Source organism: Agelaius phoeniceus, chromosome 10 (assembly GCF_051311805.1).
Source record: "Agelaius phoeniceus isolate bAgePho1 chromosome 10, bAgePho1.hap1, whole genome shotgun sequence".
Taxonomy (NCBI): domain Eukaryota; kingdom Metazoa; phylum Chordata; class Aves; order Passeriformes; family Icteridae; genus Agelaius; species Agelaius phoeniceus.
Window position 1 is genome coordinate 6,863,422 of NC_135274.1, and position 24,560 is coordinate 6,887,981.

The 24,560-nt window shown below is 47.9% G+C and overlaps 1 protein-coding gene across 2 annotated transcripts; it reads left to right on the forward strand.

Annotated features, from left to right (window-relative positions):
* The first annotated feature begins 7,553 nt into the window (after positions 1–7,553).
* CLDN18 (claudin 18) lies at positions 7,554–23,166 on the forward strand. 2 transcript variants are annotated; one of them, XM_054639591.2, is made up of 5 exons: positions 7,554–7,773; positions 19,928–20,092; positions 21,588–21,693; positions 22,054–22,164; positions 22,989–23,166. In XM_054639591.2, the coding sequence occupies exons 1-5, from the start codon at positions 7,554–7,556 to the stop codon at positions 23,164–23,166; spliced, it is 780 nt and encodes a 259-aa protein (XP_054495566.1). The 2 variants fall into 2 exon arrangements, with proteins under 2 accessions (XP_054495566.1, XP_054495565.1); XM_054639590.2 differs by lacking the exon at positions 7,554–7,773 and adding an exon at positions 15,771–15,990.
* The last annotated feature ends 1,394 nt before the right edge of the window (positions 23,167–24,560 follow it).

The following is a 24,560-nucleotide window of genomic DNA, read 5'->3' on the forward strand; positions in this document are numbered from 1 at the left end:
CCCTCTTTTATTCATCCTGAAATCCAAGTCATGAAAACCCCTCCTTGTTTGTTTTTTTCTCTATGCAGAGCCCTGTAAAACTGACTGAAAGGCACCTTGAGAGGCCTTCAGTCTGGGCCACACAGGTTTCCTTGGGAGTAAGAAGGAAACACAAGAAAATCACAACAATAACAATAATAGGATGATTTAGAGGACTGCCCATGCTCTTTCTGGCCCCCAGTGCAGGAGAGTCTTGCCAGGGTAAATTTTGTCTTTCCAAACCAACTGGAGACACACAATTGTTCACTTCAATGCCAGGCTTTAGGTCCTGGGAAAGCTGAGGGCTGTATTATGTGCAAGCACAATTCCTGAATTTCCAGGGGGAATCTGTTGGTGTGAAAGCAATGAGAAGGAAACAAAGGCTTGGAGAGGAAAGGCTGGGAATGCTGTTTGTGACAGATGTGCCTGAGCCTTTCGATTCTGGCCACAAAGCCTGACACAGGAATTTGCCATCTGTTTGGGCTTTGGATGGTAAAAATCACCCCCCTCCCTCCCTCCCCCCACAATGATCTGCTGCTGCTGGAGCAGGTTTAACATAGATTTCTGTGTGTAAGAATGATGGAATTGGCTTGTGATGGCATTCCAGCAGGTCACCTCGTGGCTGAAGCATTCCAGGGGTGGGATGGAGCTGCAGGGGTCGTTCCTGCTCCTCTGGGGAGCTCTTGGCTGAGCAGGAACACTGATCCATGCTGGGATCTTGCAGACAGGTGAGAGGAGCTGGGATGTCACTGTGCTCACTCTGGTTTCCCTCTGGGAATCACCTCATCTCTTCAGACTTCTTGCTTTGGTGGGAATCCATGTTACAAAGGGAGATTTAGGAATAGAAAAGGTTTTCCAAGAAGGCTGAAGATTAGGATTTGGTCCTGGGATGGCTCAAGTGGATCTGAGCTCAGAGATGCCCAATGGGAGTCAAGCAGAGGTTTTTTGGTAGTGGCCAAGAGGTTGAAAAACATTGTGGGTTTTGGGAAATCATGGAGAAGTAAAGCATCAGGACATGTTTTGGGGAAATCCTGGAGAAGCAGAGCACCAGGACACATGGATGAGCATAACACAGAATTGTGTCTCCTGTGAGCAGTGGGGAAAATAATTTTGTATCCTGGAAACCACTGAATGGCAATGTCATCCCTGTGATAAGCTGATCTCAGTTCAGTCTTACCTCTGTTCCTGCCTTGGATGTGGCAGCCAGAACACTCCAGCTCTGCACTCCCTGCAGCCTCAGAGCTTTCCAATATCCACTTCCAGAGCCTGGGATTGAAAAACCATTTGTGATTTCTTCAATACATAGAAGCTGAAGAACATCAGTGCCCTGTCACCCAAAACTGTGTTGATCTGATTTGTCAGATGACCACTGCACATCAAATTTTTATCCTTCAGTTTATATACTATGTATTTATTTATTTTATTTAATTCTTCCTGTCTACCTCTGACAAATAGAAAACTCTTCCATGGCTTGTTTCCAGTATGAAAATTAATGAAGATGGTAGGATTCAGTACATCAGAATGCCTTGGGATGTTTGAGGAGCAGTGTGACACCACCTCTGAAGTCCTTTTGTGTGTAAAATGGGACTTTTCCATGCAAGTCCTCCTTCACTGAAGTTAATGAAGTCTGAGTGTCTTACAAGAAGATTCTGTAGTTTCACTTGACTTTTAACCTCAGCCTCTGCTTTTCTTGGCTTTTAAGTAATTAAATATTCACCCTCACTGGTTTATCAGCACAAGAGGTTTTGTAGCAAGTGATAACAACAACAACAACAACAACAACAATAATAATAACAACCAGTGTAGACAGGATGAGGTTGAAATTGTGTAACAAATACAAGAGTAGTGAATATGATTTATGGAGTGACATTATAGAATCATCAAATGGTTTGGGATAGAAGGGACCTTAAACAGCCATTTGTTCTTCACCACCTGCACTAAACACCTTGCACTAAGCCCTGTCCAACCTGACCTGGAACACTTAAGGAATGAAGGTATAACTCCTGTGTCATCTAGAAGCATGACAGCAAAAGTGGTATTTGTATAAAAATGTGGAAGGAGAAATGACATAAAGCGATCAATAAATTATTTCAGGTGGAAAACTCCTGTCCATCCAAACCCAGGAAGGAAAGGAAACGAGGCTGGCTGGCAGCAAGAGCATCCATTTCTGGACAAGGAGGTTATGGAAAGGCCCTGTGTGGTTGTAGGAGCTTGTCCCTGGGACTATCCCCCCATTGCTCCATTGAGGATAGTGGCACTGTTTGGGTCACACCACTCTTGTTGTCACTCAGAGCCATGAAGTTAAAGCTAAATACACACATGAGCTTGGGCAGTGCTTACATTCTTTCTTGGAAAGTGCTGCTCCAGGAGATCTGCTGCCCAGGGATGTACTTAATTATAGTTAATTGCATGGGTGTTTACCTTGTAATGGCATTAGTGACACAAGGTCCTGGATCTGCAGCCTGGTCCTTGTTCTTCCTTGCCAGGCTTTAGGCTTTGCTTGTAGATGTCTCTGTCTGGGTTGTCTCCCTCCAGTGACTTGATTGATCCCCAAATCTCCTATTCCCAAACACCAGCAGACCTTGGAACAGCCTGCCCAGAGAAGCTGTGGCTGCCTCATCCCTGGAAGTGTCCAGGGCCGGGTTAGAGGGGCCTGGAGCAACCTGGGATAGTGGAAGGTGTCCCTGGGCATGGCAGCGGATGGAACTGGATGAGCTTCTTCCAACCCAAACCATTCTGTGATTCCATGATCCAGAGAAGGCACATTGACCAAAGCCCTCCCAGCTTGGTCTGCACATGTGTCCCGATGCCAGTTCTGGGTACTGCAGCCCCTGGAACCCCCTGTTGAATGCACCTGAACTGGGCACCCTTCAGTAGGGGGCGGTTTTAAGTCTCTGCTAGAAACATGAAAGGCTGCAGGGTTGAGTTGAGGTTGAGGTTCCCTAAACCTCTGGTGTGGCTGCTCCTTAATGCAAACCAGGGAAACAACCAGTGATTCATGATTCTGCTGAGCTCTTTGTGGTGGACAAAAGCTCCTCCTGCCCACACATTTCCCCCAGCTCCTCCTGGGGATAGGCAGGGGAGAAACAGTTGAGAGATTGTTCGAAGCTCACCCTTTCTGACAACCTGCTCATGCTTGGACTTGTCCAAAGAGTTGTCGTGGTGGAGCTCATGAGCTTGTGCAGGGAAAGTGCTACTTGTAACTCCTTGAAGACCCTGAGAGCAGGAAGCTGTGGGTGTTCTTGTGATGTGTTGGGACAAGCAGGGTGACACTGCTGCCTGGGCCCTCCTGTCTGACCCTGCCCTTCTGAGTCACCCTCTCCACCCAGCCCTCCCTGCAGAATGTTCTCTAGATTTTCTGGTGTGCCCAACATTTCTGAGACAAAGCTGGCTTTGCCATTCTGTGTTGGAGGTCACATCACCATTGGAAGGAGTGACTTTTTGGTGTGGTCTGACTCTTTTATGGCAGCTGCCTTTCTCACCTCATGACTGACACTGTCAAGTCAAACTTGGTGACAGAAGCCGTGGCCAAGTAACACTATTAGAGCTCTTCAATCTCATGCAGCTAATGAAAATAATAAATAATTTTTTGGGGCATGTTGCTAAAAAAAGAAAATCACAGGAAAGTGCATTTTGACTGGACCACAACATTTTTTCTGAACTCTCCTCTCCTCTCCTCTCCTCTCCTCTCCTCTCCTCTCCTCTCCTCTCCTCTCCTCTCCTCTCCTCTCCTCTCCTCTCCTCTCCTCTCCTCTCCTCTCCTCTCCTCTCCTCTCCTCTCCTCTCCTCTCCTCTCCTCTCCTCTCCTCTCCTCTTTCAAACCTCTTCCTGTTTGTGTAAGTACAGTTAGAAATAGAAATGCCATTTTGAAATGAAAACTGGAGAGAGTTTTCTTTGGGCTTAATTTCATATGAAGATCTTGACTTTTCTCTTCTCAGGCATTTAAAACCAGGCTTGGCAGAAACTTCTTCTGAGAACCCTCAAGCTCCCCAAATCTTTTATAAATAACTCCTGCATCACCAGTTAGCCCTGAGAGTTGTTAAGCCAACCCAGGTGGGTTTACCTGATTTCAGGGGTATTTGAGGCTTGTGGAGCTTTCCAAGCTGGTTTTCCCTGACCTGTGGGAGGTGCTGTGTCTGGTAGTTTATCTCCTTAGCCACGCAGGAGTTCAGGAGGCCAGGAAGGAGGGATGCAAACAAAGGTGTTATTACCATGTTACTTGGCTCTCAATGGCCAGAAAAGAGGCAAGAGTCTTCTGGCACAGTGGTACTTTTCCCTTAAAAAAAAAAAAAAAAAAAAAAAAGGAAAAAGGGACTTTAATTGAAGCCTGCAATGTTGTATAAATGGAAGATCTAAGTTTTAATTGAAAAATAATTATAACCACTTAATCATTTTAAATGAGGGCTGTAATTGCAGTCAGTTCATAATAGCCAAATACAGACACTTAGATTCCTGCAATAAAGCAGGGATGGTACAGCTTGATTTGCTAATAGCTCTTCCACTTCTCTCCTCTTTTGTCTCAAAGATTAATTCAGGCAAGGGCTATTAGTGCCGTTAATTGGTTCTGCAATTTAGACCTTGTGCTTGTGAATGAGTGACTGATGCAGACCCATCAGCCAATAATGTGAACACTTTGTCAATGTGTTCCTCATTGTCCGGCTCCGCAGAACTCCCCCGGCAGCTCCTCCGCCACCCAACCTCGGCTCCCCGGAGGGATCAGTGGGAGCAGGGCTCCTCCGGGGTGAGGGATTCACTTAGCTTTAGATAGGTCACCCAGATGTCTTTGAAAGCACGGCTGACTTATGAATAAAATAATTAGGCAGTCCAGGCATCCTCCTTGGCAGGGACAAATTCCATAGTCAAGAGAAATCTTCTCCACTGTGGTGGAGGCAGGAGGTTCAGTGGGGTTGGGAAGGTGGTGAGAAGACGTGTTAGAGGGAGAGTGGACCCTGCAGGTGGGAAGGGGCTGATGGCTCCAGGCAGCACCCCGGGAGGGTCCCCTTCCCACGGGCAGCAGCAAGGCTAAAGTGAGGCTAAATCACTTAAATCTCAGAGAATAACACAAACTCTACTTTTTAACAGGTGTAATTTCCCACTTAAGCAGTCACAGCATCGACGATGGGCAGTGGGCACAGCTGGAGGGACTTTTGGTGTCACTCTTCAGAAAAACACCCAGGGAAGGCTTTGTCCTTGCTGTGTCCCTGCCATGTGAGATAACTGAGATGAGTTACACAGGTCACATCATGTTTAGGTGGTTGAAGGAGTTCAGTCCTTGGCTATTTTTACTGTGAGATCCTCCCAGAGGAGAAAACTGTCTTCTTTGTTAAAGTTAGGAAATTTTTGCTTGGGAACCCTGCTGCTCACACACCAAGACGCTACTCTTCTGGCTGCTGTACATTGGCATATTTTGAAATAAATGGGTGATAATTTGGACAAAATTTGTCCCTTTGCAGGTATCTTGCACTCCCCACCCAGGGATCAATGTGTACAAGTGAAGATGCTTTTTCCAGACCTTCCAAGTTGATCGAATGCAAGGTGAATTTATCCTTTGAGTTAATGCGTTGAACACAATCGTTGGCTGCCATGACTCTTTTCCGTCTCCAGGCGATCCCGGTGGTGACAAACACAGGGTGTGTTTGTGCTCTGGACTCAGGCTCTATATTTAGCTACGTGATACTGGGAAAGCTTTCCGTGATTAAGTTCTGTTGACCGATACTGAAAGTAATGAACAGCCCCAACATGGAGTGGGTGAGGTGTGGCACCAGGACTGGGTGTCACTGGGACCAAAAAATGTCTGGGAGAGAGAGTTGGTTGTGACAGCACATGAATCATCAATCCTCTTCTTTTGGGGAAAAAACTGGAAAATGGGGTAGTGTTTAAAAGGTCATTTAAACCTGAGGACTGTTTGGAGTTGTCTTTTCCCTGGTTGATGTTAAATATTGGGCATTAATTTCATGAATGATGTGTAACAAACATTGGTATTAGACACAACACTTTTGGAATTGATAATTGAGGCTCTGGAATCTTAAGTGAGAGTGGCATTTCCCTTGGAGCTACATGAGTAGAGCTGCTCTGCTTTGGACACAGGAACAGACTGGGTGACTTCCCATGGTCCCTTGCTTGGTTCTCTCAAAAAGGTGCAGGGCCAAAATAATCTCTGGGAGATTTTGCTCCCACCACAGGTTGGATCTTCCTCAGAAGCAGCTTTACAGGGAAGTCCTCAAGGCATTGAGGCCAAGCATCTGGAAGAAATTCCAGGGTCCTTGAGCAAGGGTGAATTCAGCCAGGTGACAGAGGTCCACTCCTTCATGCTTCCTCCTGACCTTCCCCTTCCACCACCTAAATGTCACCCCACTGAGCTCCACTTCTCCTGAAGGTCCCTCCTTGACCCCTCCATATGCTCTGGTTTGAAACAGGGTTCCTCATCTCCTCTTCTCCTGCACATTCCCTGCTCCTCTTGAGCCACAGACAGGTTGGTACCTGTGGAAAACTGAGCTAGGAAGAAAGCGGTGAGAGATGGAGCAGAATGAGCAAACAAGGCATTACCCCACAAAAGCATTTTCTGCAATAAGGCCAGGTCCCTTAGGGTGCTCTGGTCTCACAGCAGGTCTGCCCTGTAATCTTCCTTTGTCCATGAAAACAAGCCCAATTTCCTATTTGGATGAGGGGTATAATACAACAATAAATGAGGATGTGCAGCTTTGTCTATGTTTTCCCCTTGGTCCTCCCACAACAAACTGCAGGTTCACACCTTTCACTCTTCAGCAAGCGCTGCCTTTCCTGTGGGCTCCCAGCCCAACCTTCCTGAGGTGTGCCCAAACACCCAATGCTACAAGATTCCATTTTTTATACATTAACCTTGGCTTAAATGTTTTGGTTGAGCCAGATGGAGCCATGCTAATAAATCATGGAATCATTTAGGTTGGAAAAGCCCTCTAAGATCATCAAGTCCAACTGTTCCCCCAGGACTCCCAGGTCATTCATGTCCCCAAGTGCCACATCCACATATCTGTGAAATCCTACCAGGGATGGGGACTCCACACTTCCCTGGGCAGCCTGCTCCAACACTTGACAACCCATTCCATGAAAGAATCTTTCCTAATATCCAATCTGAACCTCTCCACTTAGCTCAAAGGCATCATCCTCACCAGGAAAGGATTAGCCTATCCATAATTTTTATGTTTCATCCGATTTAAGCCCTTCTGTGCTTGGTCTCCCTAAGTGCCCTGGTGTTCCTGTGGAAGCTCTCCAGAGGGACCCGCTGGTCCCGTCCGGCCGTGCCTCTGCCTGGAGGGAGAAGGTAAACAGAGAGCGAGCTGGAACAAATGGCTCTTGGTACCGAGCGAGGAAATTATCTCACCGAAACAGATAAAGGCAAGGGGAGGTTTGCGTGGTGCACCCAGAGCTCTCCTGCCTGCTGGCGTGACGTAGGCACTGCCTCCAGCTAAAAGTCCCTGGTGCCCTGGCTGCCTGCCCCAGACCCGGCTTGTAGAGGCTCGTTTGCGCCCAGGACGCGGCTCCCACGCGCTGGCACCATGTCGGTGACAATCTGCCAGTCCATGGGCTTCGTGGTGTCCGCCCTGGGCATCGGGGGCATTATTGCCTCCACCTGCATGGACCAGTGGAGCACCCAGGACCTGTACAACAACCCAGTGACGGCCGTCTTCAACTACCAGGGCCTGTGGCGCACCTGCGTCCGGGAGAGCTCCGGCTTCACCGAGTGCCGCGGCTACTTCACCATCCTGGGGCTGCCAGGTAGGGCCTGATGGTGCCAGGGAAGAGTGGGAAGGGGTGGGACACAATCTCTGCGTGAGCAGGGGGGGATTTTCAGTCAAATTTCAGCCTAAAAGAACCTTGGATGCTCACCCTGCTTGGAAAACAGGTCCTTGGAGGTACCTCAAGGCAAACCCATGGCCAAGCTAAGGTTCAGCAAAACTTGTTACATGCATCCTGAGGTGTTGTCCAGGCTGCTCCATGGGGAGGTTTGTCCCCTGTGCCATGGGTGGCTCTGGCTCAGATTCCTACCCCAGCTCTGTGGCTGTGTGTGGCTTCCCACCAGAAGCCGCTAATAGTCTTGTCACTGGAGAAGATCCTTTCCTAAGAGGATATGTCACAGTTCAGCTCACTGTATTTCTATTTGGGCTAACACCACCAGGCTGGATTTCTCCCTAATTCTCCTTTGGTTCCAGTTTTTTCTGCCACGGGAATAATTCCTGTCCCGGTTGTGCCCAGAGTATCTCGGGGTGCAAACAATTAGGTTACAACAGGATTATCTGGGGTTTCTTCTTGCCTTAATACAGTGAGAAAAAAGGCACTTAGACTCATATACCCATCTGGCCTCTGTGCTTTGATACAGCCAGAATGGAGGGAAGAAGCCAATTATATCAGGAAATCACTGCAGAACTTCTGCAAAATGGCATTTCCAAAACACACAGAAAGGGGCATTGTGCACAAAAATTGCTTCTCTCAAGAGAAGGCACAAATCAAACCAATATAACCCAGTGTGGCTGTGGCCTCAGACACCAGCTGGGAACGTGTTTCATCCCCTGAGCTGTGTTTTTGTGTTGCTCCTCTCTGGATCCTCATTCCCAGCTGCTGTCTGGCATTGGCTGTGCTGCAGCTTCCCCACACCCTGAGCATTGTCCTCCTGCTGGAGCTGTAGCTTGGAATGTCCCTGCTTGGACTCTCAGGTACAGAGATGTGTTTTCCTAGGACATGAGCCTGATCCTGGCTGGGTGTCCAGCTGAAGGATGGCATCCAGAGAAGGCTGTTTGTGCAGGGCTGGTATTCCCACACTGCTACCCAGTCAGCAAAGCTGAGCAGCTTCACCAAGGGAAAACTCAGGGAGAGAAGGGCAGGACAGGCTGGTAAAACTCACTGGGTTAATGGTTGGACTTGATCTTAGAGATCTTTTCCAACCTTAATGATTTTAGAAAGAGATTAAACTTACCATGTGAGGAGTAAATTGAATTGTGAAAACCAAACCCTCCCCACACAGATGCTCCCACAAGACACTGCAGTTCTTCCAGTTCTTGCAGTTCTTCTGCTCAAAAAGCTTAAAATGACAAAAACTGTAACTCCATGAAAGAAGCAATTAACCTTTTCAAGTGTTCAGCTCTGGGAACTACTCTAATCTTTGAAGAAATCAAAATACTTGAGATTTGGGGGGGGGGGGTTGTGGGGGGGTGGGTCTGTTCTTTCACACCTTTGTCACTGACCTCAGCCCTACAGCAAAAAGTAGAAAAAAACCAGGGATGGTTTCTTTGCAATTCCAAAACCTCCAGACTGGTGTCTGTTGGGTGGGTATTGATGTTCTAAAATGGGAATGTTGAGGGGATGGATTCCCTGCATTAGCAAGATTTTCCTGCACTTAGAGGGGCTGCTGGAGATTGGTGTGCCCATGGCCCTGCTCACAGAAAGGGGGTGGAACAAGGTGGTCCCTAAAGTCTCTTCCAACCCAAACCATCCTGGGGTTCTGTGTTTCTGTGATTCCTCAGCTCCATCTCACAAGCTCTGTGGATCCCTCCCAGCCATGGACAGAAATGAGCATCCTACCCTAAATATTGGGGTTTTCTGATGAAGCCCTCATCTTAAAGTGGAATTCCCACTTGTGTTTGCCAGGTTTACTGCTGTCACCTGCAAAAAGGGATATAAAAAAGCCCAAGGAATAAAGGACAGCCATAAAAAATAAAGGTGGTGGATGCCTGAGTCCCCCAAAGTTGCTGTCCTCACCCTCAGTGGTGTCAGGGAGATGGTGTGGGCTCCATGTGAGGGAATATGAATATTTATGTGCTCTGTCCCAAATGATCCTTTTCGTGACCAGTGCTATCAGCACTGCCCTACAAAACGAGGTGGAATTTTTCCCTTTCTTTTTAATGAACTGGGCTTGTTCTTCTGTAGTCACCCCCCTCCCTACTCCCATTTTTTGTCCTGTTATGGATTGTCTGACACTTCCAGTCTCTGGAGAAGCTGGAGCAAAGCCTCACATCCCGCTGCTGTGCTTTATGGATTGGCTCTGTCTCCTGAATCCAGCTGCTCCTATGGGCATTTCTTCCCACCCACCACCAGCAAAGGTGGCACCCCAATCAGAGGAGGGGGAAGTGATGCTAAAAATCCTATTATTAATTTACTCAGATACTATTTAAGTGCATCATCCCCAGGTTTATTTTAAGTGTGCGGCACCTTGATCCCCATGAAACCCCCCTCACAAACTACCCCAGAGTTAATGGTTTGTCAGCATTTCCATTATCAACCCCTATTTATTATCCTGACAATGGCAATTTATATTGGGAACAATAGTGCCAGAGTGAATAAAAATAATAGGACTCTGGCAAAGCAGCGAGGTGACCCGAGCACATCGAGGAAGTTTTGGGTTCCAAGGTTTTTTTCACCTCAATCCCTCGCTCCCACAGCAAAGATTAAGCTTGTCTTGCCCATCATCTATCTTCAGTTTAGTTGGGAATTTTAATTTCAAATAGATTGAGGAAAAATCAAGATAATAGATAGAAATGAGAAATTACCCAGGCAGTTTATGGTTCTCGCTGCTCAGCTATAAACAGTCGCTCTCTGGTGAAATGTGGCACTGGAGGACTGGACGTATTTGTTCTGATTTTGTTTTCTTCTGTTATTTTTTGCTTCTTGCTTTGGTGTGAGATGGTCTGGAGGACACAGATGGAAACTGAGCACACAAATAAGGGACAAATAGCAAAATCTGAGCAGGGCAAGGCTGGTGATTTCACCTTGTGTGGAGATCATGAGGTGATTTCTGCTCAGAGCAGAATTTTGCAGTTTCTCCCAACTTTGCTAAACTACAATTGCAAGGGCAGTGATTTCCCTGGTCAGTGTCTTTTTTCCACACCTCATCAGGGAGCCTTCTCCAGCAATTTTTCCAAGGACATTTCTCCCTCTGGTCCAAAGCTCTTTTTACCCCTTCAGAAGGGCTGAGATATCTCTCTGCTGTGGACCAAAGGGCTGTTGGCTTGAAATAGAATATTCTTGCTTTTCCAATGGCAAACTTTGACAGTCTGAGAGCAGAGCAGAAATTGAACAAGTCTAACTTGTTCAACTTCTCCAACTGATAAAAATGCTCCGGTTCTTAGAGTGCTCAGAGGGAAAAGAGCCCATGGGAATGGAACCGTGACTGTCCAGATTTTCCATAAATTTCAGTTTGGCTGGTGCAGGGTAGCAGCAGTGCCTAGATGTTTTCCCAGGAGAATTCATGTCTAGGAAGCATCAACATTGTCTTCTATGGAATTTCCCTTGTACATCAATGCTCTGACAAAGTTTTCTTTCATTTCATACAACCCACAACCATTTTGTGCCGTAACCATAACAAATAACCTGATTTTGGAGACCAGGCAGCAGCTGGCCAACGCAACAGCATCTCTGCTCCCTGGAACTATTCCATGCCCAAAGTTTGTAAGGATGGGAAGTGCTAAGTGCCATGTCATGATCCTCCACTAGTGATGGCCAGGGCAAAGTCTCTTTCAAGGTCTGTTTGCTACTTGAAAGCCTTTCACCCAGGTCAGCTCCGAATTTTGAAATATCTGCAGGCAACTGCTGTAACCTGCTTAAAGTCTTTTGAGGTCACATGTTGGGTGCAGAAGGATTTAGGTAGTCCAGGTAGGCTGGAGACTTGATATATCCTACCAGGACATGTCTGAGGCTCTGATGGGTTTGCACACACAGCTGGAGCTGAGAGAGGTGTGGGGATGGGGAAAGCACCAGTGGGAGACCTCAGGAACTCCAGGAACACTCGGGGTGGGAGGAGGTGACAGGAAGCTGGGTATGTGTGTCATATTTATTGTTTTGTGCCTTACACCATGAAAGGATGAGAGACAAGGTAAAAAAATCTTAAGGGATTTGGGATGAGGGCCAGAAGAGGAAGGAGCAAGGCTGTGGAGATTTGGGGCTGGGCTACAGCTCATAGATGTGTAGGCAAGTTCAGCCTCATGCACCCCAGGAACGCTCTGAGGTCCCTACTAAGGGACCTCAGAACACACTCTTGACCACCACCAGTGGTGTGGATCTGAGCTGGGATGGGGTCCTTCCATGACCCACTTCCCTCACTGAATTCCAGAAAGGCCATTCAGTCCTTCTTATTGTGGACCACATTCACAAACCCTGAGGTGGTCCCGACAGTGGAGGGGCAGGAAGAGAAGGGTGGGTTTGCTTAGTCTGGGCCTGAGCAGGCTGGGCTGGTGTGGGCAGCTGGCAGGGTGTGAGCTGTGTTTGCAAATTTGAGAGCAAACATGAGCTGGAGGTGATTTTTGTGGGAGAGGCAGTGATAACATTCAGGAGCTGCCTGGGCCCAGGGACCGGTTTTGAGATAACACAGAGTCAACGCCTGGAGAGATAAAGCAACTATGAGCTGGAATAAAGGGGCACAGGGGAGTGGCCACAAAGCCCCCTTCTTTTCCTCATTTGGGTAAACCACTGGAGCTGTCCCAGTGCTCAGTGGGAGCCCTGTTCTCTGCTCCTTGGTGAGCTGCAGCCTCGCCATTCCCTTTCCTCAGACACAGCTCAGCATTTCCACGTGGATTGGGAAACCCTCTGGCCAAGCATTCAGCTGCTGGAGACAATCCACAGATTGTTTGGAGAGAGATTCCCATACTTCAACCAATCCTGGCTGTGGTCATCTCCACGGGGTGGCTGGAGATGAGCATCAGGTTGTGATGTAGATGCTCAGACTTGCTCCACAGCTTTTGTGTCACCCAACCCATTCTTGGGTTGTGCTCTGAGCTAACAGTTCAGATGAAACTCCCAGGGGATCTTCTGTTATCTGGGAAAATGGGATGAATGTATTCTTCTCTCATGGGCAACTCAGAAACAACCATTAAAAATAAGTTTAAAATCGGAATATTTGAGGAAGGCAAAGGAAATATGCTGGGGAGGGGTTGGGAATCAAACAAGTTCAGATTTTGTCTCCAGAACTCTGCTTCAAGCATCCACTGAGGAAGGTGTGGGAGTTTTGAATTCCCACTCTTTCAAGTATGTTCTAGTCAGAGCAGAAGTGGCAATGGGATGGCTGGAGGACACTTCAGCCAATACTTTTAGGGATGAGCGAACAGAAGCCCCCCAAACCACAATAATTCTTCCAAGATGACAACATGTAGAGTGCTGAGCATGGCTGGGTGTTTAACTCTTAACTGAGGACTGCAGCATGACCATCAGCAGCAAAATTCCTTCCTTGGCTCCGTTTTTGGGGACAGCATGAGTGGGGAATGTCCAACCTTGTGTTGGTTTCTCTTCTTTAGAGATATGTTTCCATCTGGCCCCGCAAACCAAAGCCAGGTTGGTTCTCCTGGACTTTCCTGCACACCTGGAGATTTTGATGATGTTTTTTGACTGCTCCACCATTGCTCTGGGGTTTTGATGTCCCCGAGTAAGAGCCATGAAGAGAAACAGCATCTCCATCCACAGGGGAAAATTCCATTCCCAAGGAAAGGTTACTGAGGTGATGGACTGGACATGGGCACATCCAGGGGTGGCCCTCTTTCCAATAGGTGTCTTGGGGGGATCAGCAGAGCTTGGGATGTGAAACACGAGAAGGAGAAGGAGAAGGAGAAGGAGAAGGAGAAGGAGAAGGAGCAGAAAAGCTCCCTGTTGGTTTGAAGAGCAGCTCCTGCTGCACGTGGCCAGAGCCAGCAGCCAGGGTGGAGGAAGGAGTGATGTGTCCCCTCCCACCAAAGCAAATGTGGATATAGGGGTGGAAGGGCCACCACCACTGATATTCCTGCAACCACCCAGATGTCCAACGGAGCAGAAAAAAGCAACCATTTAAAAGGTGTCAGAGGTGTTTGGGGAAAAAAAAAAAGCTGGAAAAAATATGTTCACCCATTTAATTCTCCCTCTTTCCTTCCCTTTTCCTCCCCAGGGGTTATTTTTAGCTATGACCAGTCTATGGCTTCATTTCTCTGTGCACTCTTGCACGCACTTGGGAATAGGGTTTATGTCTCAAAGGAATATTACTCCCTCTGATGTGTTCTGATGAGGTTCAGCCCAGAAAAAGGGATGTGGGCTCTCACCACTAGATGGCCAGAAACAAGAAGGCGAATCCTGGGGCATGGGAAGGACAGGAGTCATCCTGGAGAGCTGCTGAGAAACATCAGGGCTTCAATGAAACTGGATTTTCTAGACTGGGACACAGTTCTGGCTGTGGGATCACAAGGGATGGGATGGAGAACTGACCACATTTTAGCACTATTTGTCCTTCTGTCTTCCAGGTCCTTCTCATCCCTAGTTGTTGTCTCAGCTTCTAAGTATTCTCCAGCACTGATCTATCACAAATCATTATTCAAAATGAGGAATTCCCTCATCATTCCTTATCCTTCACAGAGTATAAGCAGCTCTTTACCACCTCTGGTTCTTGGGGGCTCCCTTCCATGGTTTTTGTTCACTTTATTATTTTTGCTGGCAACTTTAGGTAGGTCAGAACTGACCCTTCCTGTGATATAAACTTGCCAAAGTGAGTGAAAATGATGACATTTGAATAAAACTGACAGAAGCAAAGACATCTTGTGCCTGACCCAAGAGGGCTTCAATTGCCCCTAGACATGGAATTGTGCTCTGGCTACCCCAGCAGAGCCACACAAGCCAAGGGATGTCCTGGATGGTTGTTCTCCAGAAGGCAGGTGCAATATCCAGGGTGTGATAACCCTATTGTAGCTCCTCATGGACACAAAAAAGCCTTTCCTCTCTTGCTGGTGGCTTTCACACAGCTTCACATCGAGGTGCTGTTGTGGATGATGCCTGTGGTATGGACAGTTTAAAGTAGGAATTTGCTTCTAGGTCAGGACTGAAGTAAATCAGTTGCAGGGGATACTGGATGAGAATGGATGAGTGTAAAGCCTGGAAGGTCCTTGTACCTCACTGACTCCATTGGCAGAGTGGCACAGTGAATTTATGTTGTTCCCACAAGCCCAGCCCACCTCTCCACTGTGATAATGATTTTCCCACTTTTTACATGCCCCATCCCTTTCCCAGGACCATCCCTCCAGTGAACACAGACAAGCACCCCCTCAGAAAGGCCATTTCCCAGTGCTCCCTGTCCTCTCCTCCCTGCCACATGGGTTTCAGTGTGTCCTTGTGATGGCAGTGGGGATGTGGGTGGGTGGAGAACAGGGCTGGAGGAGCTTTGCTGGATCAGTTTGGGGCTCTTGGCTTGGTGCCATGGTCAGCATCCAGTGGAAGCTCAGGGATGCCCAAGAGCACTGCAAGGAGCTGCCACATCCCTGGGCTGGGCTGGTGGCCCCACATCTCTGACAGAGCCCTATCTCTCATCATGCTTCTTGTGAGGACACCTCCATGGGGGACAGATTCTCTGGTGGCATCAGCAGAGGAATGGGGAGGTGGTGGCCTGGTCCAGGTGCTGAATTCCCCTGGGAACATGGTCCTTGCCCCGTGCCAAGCAGGCAGGACAGGCCCAATGGGCAGCAAAGGGTTTCAATGGGCCGGCCAAGCCCCAAGTGGGTTACCCAACACTCAGCAGAGTGTGGCTGCTTAAACGTGGAAGGACAAGCACTTCTAAAGGACAAAAGCTCCTATCTCCAAGCCCTGCCGGCACAAACCTCGCCGGCAGCGAGAGTGAAACTGGACTATCTTGCAAAAACACTTTGAGCAAACAGCGCTCAATGGAAAGCATCTGATAAGAGCAGCTGCACTGCTGGTGGCTCAGGCAGGAGGACTCTGGTGCCCCAGTAGGACTGCAGCTCCCTCGGGGCCGCGCCACCTCTGCTCTCCAGGGACTCACCATGTCCACCACCATCTGCCAGGTGATGGGGTTCCTGGTGTCATCGCTGGGTGTTGGGGGCAGCATCATGGCCACAGCCATGGACACGTGGAGCACGCAGGACCTGTATGACAACCCGGTCACGGCTGTGTTCCAGTACCAGGGGCTGTGGAGGAGCTGCGTGCGGCAGAGCTCCGGCTTCACCGAGTGTCGGCCGTATTTCACTATCCTTGGGCTGCCAGGTAGGGGCAAAAACACTCCAGGTGTCACCCAGGGGCTCTCCTGGAGCTCTGTGTCTGAAAATAGGAGCAGGTATCTTAAAGCACTTTGTGAGGAATAACATTTCCAGTGTTATGTTAGGAGCATAAAAATAGGAGAATATTTGTTGCCAAAATGATTTTTTTGGTGGGGGTTTGTGGTGGGGGTTACAACCTGGAGCATGTGTGTGGGATGTCTGGTGAGCATCACGGGTTCAGCACCACTGCTGGTATAAATCAGAGCAGCTCCACTGAGGTGAGGAGAGTGAGGATGTTTAACCCTCTAGGTATTGTTGCTGGGAATGGAAACACAAGGAAAAGGGCTGCATGCAATTGTGTAGTGTTATGGGATAATGGAAATAATTGAAATGTACTGTTTTTCCAAAGATAGAACTGGAATGGGAGAAATCTGCCTGTGAGAGGTGCGGGCAGGAAGGGCACAAAGGGGAAAGATGTGTTCAGCCACTGCCCATCACCTGAGCAGTGTCAGTGCCTACAGAAGCAGAGTGCAGAGGCATATTGCTGTCCTGTTTGCTTGCTCATGTTCCCAAAAGAGCTGATTTTCCCACCCCACTGCATGTGAGCATATCCCAGTGCTCCCAGCCCAGCAGTATATTTGGCCCTGGGAGTTTCTCACTCCTGGTGCATGATCACAAAAAGGTCCAAGCAAGCAGTGCTGTGCAAGGCCTTTTGCCACTGTTGATCCAAGTGTGATGTGGGTTCCAGCCCTGTATCCTCAGGGATGCCATCCTCAGGGATGTCATCCTCAGGGATGCCCTCAAGCTTTGCTGAGGACCTGTGACTCTCTGAGGGGTGCCATGGAATAAATGTGTCTCTGTGTATCCAGTTTCAGGATTGCCAGGGGAATTCTTTCCCATTTAGAAGAGCCTACCTGATATTCAGAGTCACCTTTCCCATGGGGATATTTTTTTTAAGACTGAAAATTAGATTAATCCAACTATCTCTACAAAATGTTGACCACTATATCTCTTCATAATGCTTTGGGCAGGAGATTGTGTTTTAAATGAGCCATAAGGAAATGGGAACCCTCATTTTGATGTCAATTTATCCCAATCAAGATTTAACTTTTTCAGTTATTTTTAGGTAATATGGCAATGAAGAAATGTGCAAAGCATTCACAGACAATTTCTGTTGTTAGAGATATGCTGTCAGAGTTATCTTTATGAATCCATTTAATTGATTTATTCCTTCAAACGTATAGAAAAAATGTCCCTGCTGGAATTTTCTTAACTTAAACACCTGCTGGATATACTTAATTTCCCTAAAATTTCTATTTCCCACCAATTATTACTGGTCATAAAGTCAGATTCCACCTTTTTATTAGGTACTAGTGACAGAAATGCACGTGATGGTCATTTAAATGACTTAAAGTTGTTTTATCTCACTCACCTCTTGCCACTCACACGGGGGAGGAAGATGACTATACAGTTTCCCTTACCTCTGGAAAACAGGGATGCAGGCTGTGGTTTCACATCACTGCCATTTATTTTGGTGGAGAAGCTGTTTCTGTTGGTGCTTTTGCTATTCCCTTGTTATGGAACACCAGCCCTTGTGTGGAAGCCAGGTTATCCTCCCTCGTGCAAAAGGTGTGTGCAAAAGGCAGGTTTTGTAACTCCAGGGCTGTTTGCTTCCTACTGCTCCTGATACCACTTTTCCTTAGTCTCCCACTTTGTTTGTCTAAGCCCTTCCACTCCTTCCTCCAAGCAGAGGTCATTCACCTTTGGAAAAGCACCTCTTTTCAAAGGACTTTCAATGGATGCCAAAATTCCCTTGAAACTGCAGTGCTGCCTTTCCAAACAGCTCCCACTTCAAGTCCCATGAGCCAAGTGGAGAGGTCTTCATGCCACAGCAGAAACAACTTCTTTCTCCTTTCCATCTCTTAGTGGAGATGGTCAGTCTCATGGAGGCAGGAATGGCTGCTGATGGTTATCTGGAATTTTTTCTGTCATGCCCTGCTGTGCTCCTCTCCCTCCCCTTTCCAACAGCTCCTTTCAATGGAGATTCACAACAGTGCTCCAGCAAAAGTGGAGCATCCTTGGCTGCTTGGCTTGGCCCTGCCGGTTGTGTCCTTCCATGGGCACCCAAGGCACTGGGAACACCTCTCCTGAGAACCAACAAACTCTCTGTGGGATCTTTTTGGGGTCACTGCTTGATGGGTTGAAAACAGCCCAGTGATGACACCCAGGAACCTGCAGGGAACACCCAGGAATGAAGCACTGTCTTGGGGACACGGAGCTTCCATCATGATCCGTAGTCTTGGATTATCAGCCTCTCCTGCCTGCCCTGAAACAAAAGCATTTGCAAAGAAACTTTGGTGGTTGCAAAGACAAACGAAGATTGAAATTTCCTCCTCTTTCTGCTTCCCATCAGGTGCTGCGGAACAACCTCTGAGGGCTGATAAGGCGTATCCGCCATCCCCTGATGGATCATAACTAATGAGCTCCTACCTGGGGGCTGATGAATGGGAGATTGAAAACCCCCGGCTCGTTAGCACTCGTTATCAGCTGATAAGGGCAAATTGAGTCATAAGAGCTGAGGCAGTGGGACTGCTGGATGGGAGAAGGTGGTGTATTCCCGGCCTGTGGAATGGCAGCCCGCCTGCTTCCGTGTGCGCCGCGGTGCCAGCGCGGTTCTGCTCTGCTTCCTGACACCCCACAGGCCAGGAGAGCCACCCAGGCACCCAAAACCCTCCTGGGAAGGGTATATAAACCCTTTTCCCGACCTGTGCAAGGGCTCTGTGCTCCCCTGCACCCTTGGGCACCATGGTCATCCAGTAAAGGGGTGACAGACAGGGCAGAGATATCCCTGGGGCTGTGGAATCTGTTTTCCACCTGTTTCACTCCATCATGAGCCCCCTTTCTCTTCCCTGAAGAGGGGCAATCATGCCTGGGGAGCACCAAAGCCAGACCCAGGGCTGTGGGAGAGTGTGGCAGAGTAAGGAGAGGCTGCAAAGTGTCCCAACCAAATCCCAGCAGCCCTTGAAATACTCCCCAGCATCCCCTCCAGGGCTCTGCCACCTCCCTGTCTCTGCCAGGGACTCGTGCACAAGTGGGGAGGGGAAGTGTCTGGAAAAAGATGGGATGTGTGCCACCTTATTAGAGAATCACCTTGGTATTCAAGTACTCTTTCCCCCACCACTTCTCCAGTTTTAAAGGTGCCAGTCTCCCTTTACTTCTCCTTTTACTTTTCTACTCCACCCAAGAGGAGTCTGAAGGGTTTTTGCCTCCTTCAGGCCTCAGCTCCCATGGACATGACCCATCAGCATTCCTAGCTCATGGCACACTGCTGCCAATTCAGGATGGGGGTATTTGGATGTTTTAGTCATGAACATGGACAGATTTATCCAGGACTGATGTTCCAAACAACCCTGGGAAGGACATGGTGAGGGAAATGGTTGTCAGAGCTTTGAAGCTCTCTCCTCCTCTCCATGTAATGTCTGATTTTCCTCTTTTCTATGTGCTTTACTGGGAAGCAGGAATATACAGAACTGCATTTTGAGTCATGCAGTAGCTGGAAATATCCTGGATAGGTGGGTGGAGCTGTCTGCTTCCATTGCTGACTGGGGAAGAAAGAAGAGCCCTTTCTCAACCTCTGTGGTTATGGAACAATCCATGCTTATCCCAGCTCCTCACTAACCCTTCTCCATGAATTTCATGACTGCTGCTATTGAACATTTCCAAAAAAAATGCTGCCTAAACCACCAAACTCTTTGGGAAGTTAAGTTGAACAGCCGTACTTCCAGAGGTGCCCCAGGTAGTACAGAGTAGATCCAGTGCCCATTTTCCAAGATTTTCTTCTTTAATATTTCTATTTTCAGACAGAGGCAATCTTTGAAAACCCCCCAGACTCTGACATATCCCATTTCAGGCACTCATTGAGGCTCTTGCTGTTTGTTTTGCAGCAATGTTCCAGGCTGTGAGGGCCCTCATGATCGTGGGCATCGTCCTGGGACTCCTCGGCCTCTTTGTGTGCATTTTTGCTCTGAAATGCATCCGCATTGGGAGCATGGAGGACACTGCCAAAGCCAACATGACCCTGACCTCTGGCATCATGTTCATTGTTGCTGGTAAGTGGGAACTGTCATGTCTTCCATGTGGAAGGTTTGCATCTCCCTGGAACTGAGAACTGGGCAAGTCTTGGTGCATTTATTAAGCTATTGGCTTTGTCCTCCAGCATGATTTCCTGGGGTCAAGTGGTTTTTACCTCTGATTAGGGAACAAAATAATTTCTGGAAACCAGAAGTTTGCATGGACAAAACATAGAAGGCTGAAAAAACACCCCACAGATGGAAAAGGAAGTATATATCTTGATTTGTTTTATAAATGTTGTTGCCATATATTTTTTAGCCTTTATTTATGTAGAATATTTCTGTTTCAGGCTTTATCCATAATAATTTTAGGAAAATTCCCAGGGGTCTTGTAGCCTGGTTTGTAGGTTTTAAATACCAGTCTACAAGGCTGCAGGAATGCCCAGCTTCCTCAAAACTGCAAATGCTTAAAACATCACTTACAAGTTTTCCTACCTTATTTTTGAGATAAGAGTCAAATGAAATCTATATCCTAACAAAGTGAAGGAGAATGTCCCTATTTAAAATTCTTCAAATCCCAATGCTTAACTTTTGCAGGGATATGAGACATTCAACACAACTTCAAAAAGTATAAGCTGGAGAGAGGAAACCACCTTCTGCCACACAGCTTTAATTTTGTATTTTACATCTATCATTTTAGAATAATGGAATGGGTTGGGTTGGAAGGACCTTAAAAATCATCCAGTTCCACCACTGCCATGGGCAGGGGCACCTTCCACTCGACCAGGGCTCCAAGCCCCATCCAACCTGGCCTTGGACACTGTGGAAGGAAGAACAAAACTGTCATGTGAGGGTTTTCTGCCAAAAGTTCTGGACTTCAGCTCTTCTGGACACCCCAGCTCCTATCTATCCTTGGTCTTTAAGGTCCCTTCCAACCCAAATCAGTCTGTGATTCCATGTTGAAGTGTTCTGTGAATTCCTCTGCTGAGGAAAACCAAAGGTTGACATTGCTGCCAGGATTGTCAGGGATGGCCATCTCAGACATCCCCTCTTTGGATGAATGGGAGAAGTTCCCATCTCCTGGGGCTGGTCTTCCACATCTGGTGATAAACAGGCTGTGAGCCAAAGACATCTCCTCTTTCACGTGACAGAGAGTGTCTTTTCCCATTAAAAAAATTCTGTCAGGGAATTTTTGGTCCATGTTTATCACTGTAAAACAAATGTTTAAAATGAACTACTGGGTATTTCGTACAATGACCTGTTAAACTAATTTCTGTGACAAAACACACCAGGAGAAAGAATCCTGCTGGTCTGACCTGGGAGTGTGTTGTGCACTATTGTATTCCTGATGTTGGATTGTAAATGCTAGGAAAACCTGGAAGGAAAGTGTGACACATTGTGGGTTCCCCCTTTGTGCTGAAGGCCACAGAGCAGTGTCTCACCCACCTTTCCAGAGGTGTCAGATGCTTCCCTGAGGCTCCAGGTGACTTCTTGCACTGTGTGGCTCTCAGTCTGTCCTTCTGTCCCCTCTCAGGCCTGTGTGCCATCACTGGAGTGTCTGTGTTTGCCAACATGCTGGTCACAAACTTCTGGATGTCCACCACCAACATGTACCAGGGAATGCAGAACGTCCAGAACAGGTGGGTGCTCAGCTGGCTCTGCATGCTACATGGTGGAAATCTCCCTTAGGGCTGGTGCTGAAGGATTGGCAAACTCTGGGAGTATGTTGGGATGGTTGCAGGGCTTGGAAGATTATTCTTAGGAGATAGAGTCTGGGCTGGAGATCAGCAAATGAGCTAGGATTGTCTCTGTTTTTGCAGCTCAAGAATGAGATAGGGAGGCTATTGTGGTTCAGACTGCAGGTGGGACTTCTGTGAATTTCTGGGCACTTCTGGGTACACCTGTAGGGCCAGAGGGAGTATTCTGTGCCAGTGTTCAGTGTGCCTGGGCAGCAGCACACAGAACCTGTCACACCCTAACCAGCCACGCCTGTTTTGCAGGTACACCTTTGGCTCAGCCCTCTTTGTTGGATGGGTGGCAGGGGGCCTGGCCCTCGTGGGAGGCATCATGATGTGCCTTGCTTGCAAAGGCCTCATCCCAGAAGAATCCCGGTAAGCTGGGCTGGGTGGACATGGGGAGGTGTTGCAGGAAATCTGGGTGCACAGGTGTCCCACAGCTGGCCCAGGATGTGTGGGTGTGTGACACCCCTGTCATGATAGCTCTCATGGTGATGGAAACACAGAGGCTCTTTAAGATCAGAGTCCAGGCATTAATTCAGCACTGCCAAGGCCACCACTACCTGAAGTCCATGATTAGTGAGTTGCCCTCTGTGGGTTCAAGGTGAGCATTTGCTCTCCCTGACCTTGTGACTCACACAGGAACAGAGAGGACATGAGAGCCAATCTCAAAATGTGACATTTGCACTGTGCTGGTAGATTCAGACCCATGAACTGAAGGTTGCACAGCAAATCATTAGCAGGGGTAGGTTGCATCAGCTGAGCCATGATTTATATGGAATTGTAGAATTCCAGAGCAGTTTGGGTTGGGAGGGACCTAAAGCCTTTTCCATTCCACCCCTGCCATATACAAGGACACCTTCCATAGACCAGGTAGATCCAGGCCTTGTCCAACCTGGCCTGGAACACTTCCAGGGATGATGTAACATCACCAGGAATTTGTACCTTAACATATCTGCTTATTGCAGGTGGGTTCATCACTCCACAAATGGTTTATTTAAGGGAAAGAAAGTACAAGTTTATGAAAGAACCTGAAAGGGACTTGCAGCTTTCCACAGATGATGGGCTGAGCTCTCTGAGTGCCCCCAAGTGCTGACACAGCACAAAGGTCCCTAAAACCCACCATGAGCACAGGGTGCAGTGCTGGGCAGTCACAGCCCCTCCATCAGAGGCTGATGTCCCTCTTGTGTCTCTTCCAGCTACAAAGCCGTGTCCTACAATGCCTCAGGCCGGAACATCTCCTACAGGACGGGGCCCTACAAGGGTGGCTCGGGCTATGAAGCTGACCCAAGGACCAGGAAGGGTGTGGGATATGAAGAAGCTCCTCGAAGTGAGGATGGGAGGCGCCCCTACCCTTCGAAATACGACTACGTCTAGCAGACCTTCCGGCCTTGAGTTGTGCTATCAGAGATTTTTAACTTCACAAGCAAAAAGTGCAGCAAACCAAGCAGTCTGTAAATAGGATTGTGTTTTTTCTAGTAGGTTTTCTCTACTCTGAGGTTGTATCTTTGTTGTGAACATCAGTTTTACTCAACTGCCCATTAGTATTAACAGCACCAGGAGGTCTGTGACCAGAGTAATGCCTTGTGGTGCTCTCAGAGTAGAACATTTTGCTCCTATTTTCTGTATAAACTGATATCCAGGAGCAGTGCCTTGTGCCCTTTCTTAATTGCTCAAATAGTGAAAATTCCCCTTTGATAATCGCTGTGTATTTGAAGTAAATTCTGTTGTGTCCCCTAGGCTGTACCCAAAGCAAACAGAGCCTGTGGTCAGGGCATTTCCCTCCCTGGTGCCTTCTCTACCTACTCCCACCTTTGCTTTGCTGGCTGTACTCTAATGCTGATCTGCTCTGATATTTAATCTGATTTCTGTTACTTAGATGTTTGCTGGAGCCTGTGATAGCAAAGTGTATTTATTTCTTTGGATCTCTCCAGGGAATGTGCATAATCCATTGTTATTCCTGCACTAATAGCTCCCAACCTCTGTGCCACCGGTGTTCCCACAGATGTCATCGTTAACGGAGCCAGGAGAATTTCTCATTTAGAATTAATTAGAGTTACCTTTGGAGCAGGACTCCCAGGGAGCATTAGATGTGTAACTCCACACCGACATCAGGACTTCCCTGTGGTAATTCTCCCCCCAGTGATGGGAAGATTAACTCCACAGTGGAACATTGCCTCCTCCAGCCAATCCATCAGAGAGGGAGTTTATTTGAAGGGGGAAGAGGGAGACATGTCAGAACTTTTGTGGGAAGAGAGAGCTGTGAGCTCTTAGGAGGTCCTCCCACCTAGTGCCAGAGCACATCCTAAAAAGCCTAGACAATGCCTATGGATATAGAAAAGGGATAAGTTAGAGAGAAAAAAGGTTTCCAGAGCCTCCAAAATAACCATTTAATGGCATCTGCAGTGGGCTTGAGCACTACTCCTCAGGATTACAAGTTCTCTGAAGGAATTCAGTTCAGGCAAAATTATTTTGGTGAAATGCTGGTGTTCCCTGAATGTTTGGTATCTTGGAGGGATCAGAATCTACAACTGAACATTTCTGCAGAGCTGGACCTTTGAAAGGTCAAGTTACCACCAGCTGAGCTGGCATCTCTGGTGGCTCTGAGGATTAGAGGGGGCAGGATGCAGAACTGCATCCTCCTCCTCCCCATGTCCAACAGTGCTCCATAAACCTCAGTTCCCACAACCACCAGCTCTCCATAACCATCACCTCTGCACCACCACATGGAGCCAAACCCCCAACACAGGTCCAGGAGATCCTGGGGAAAG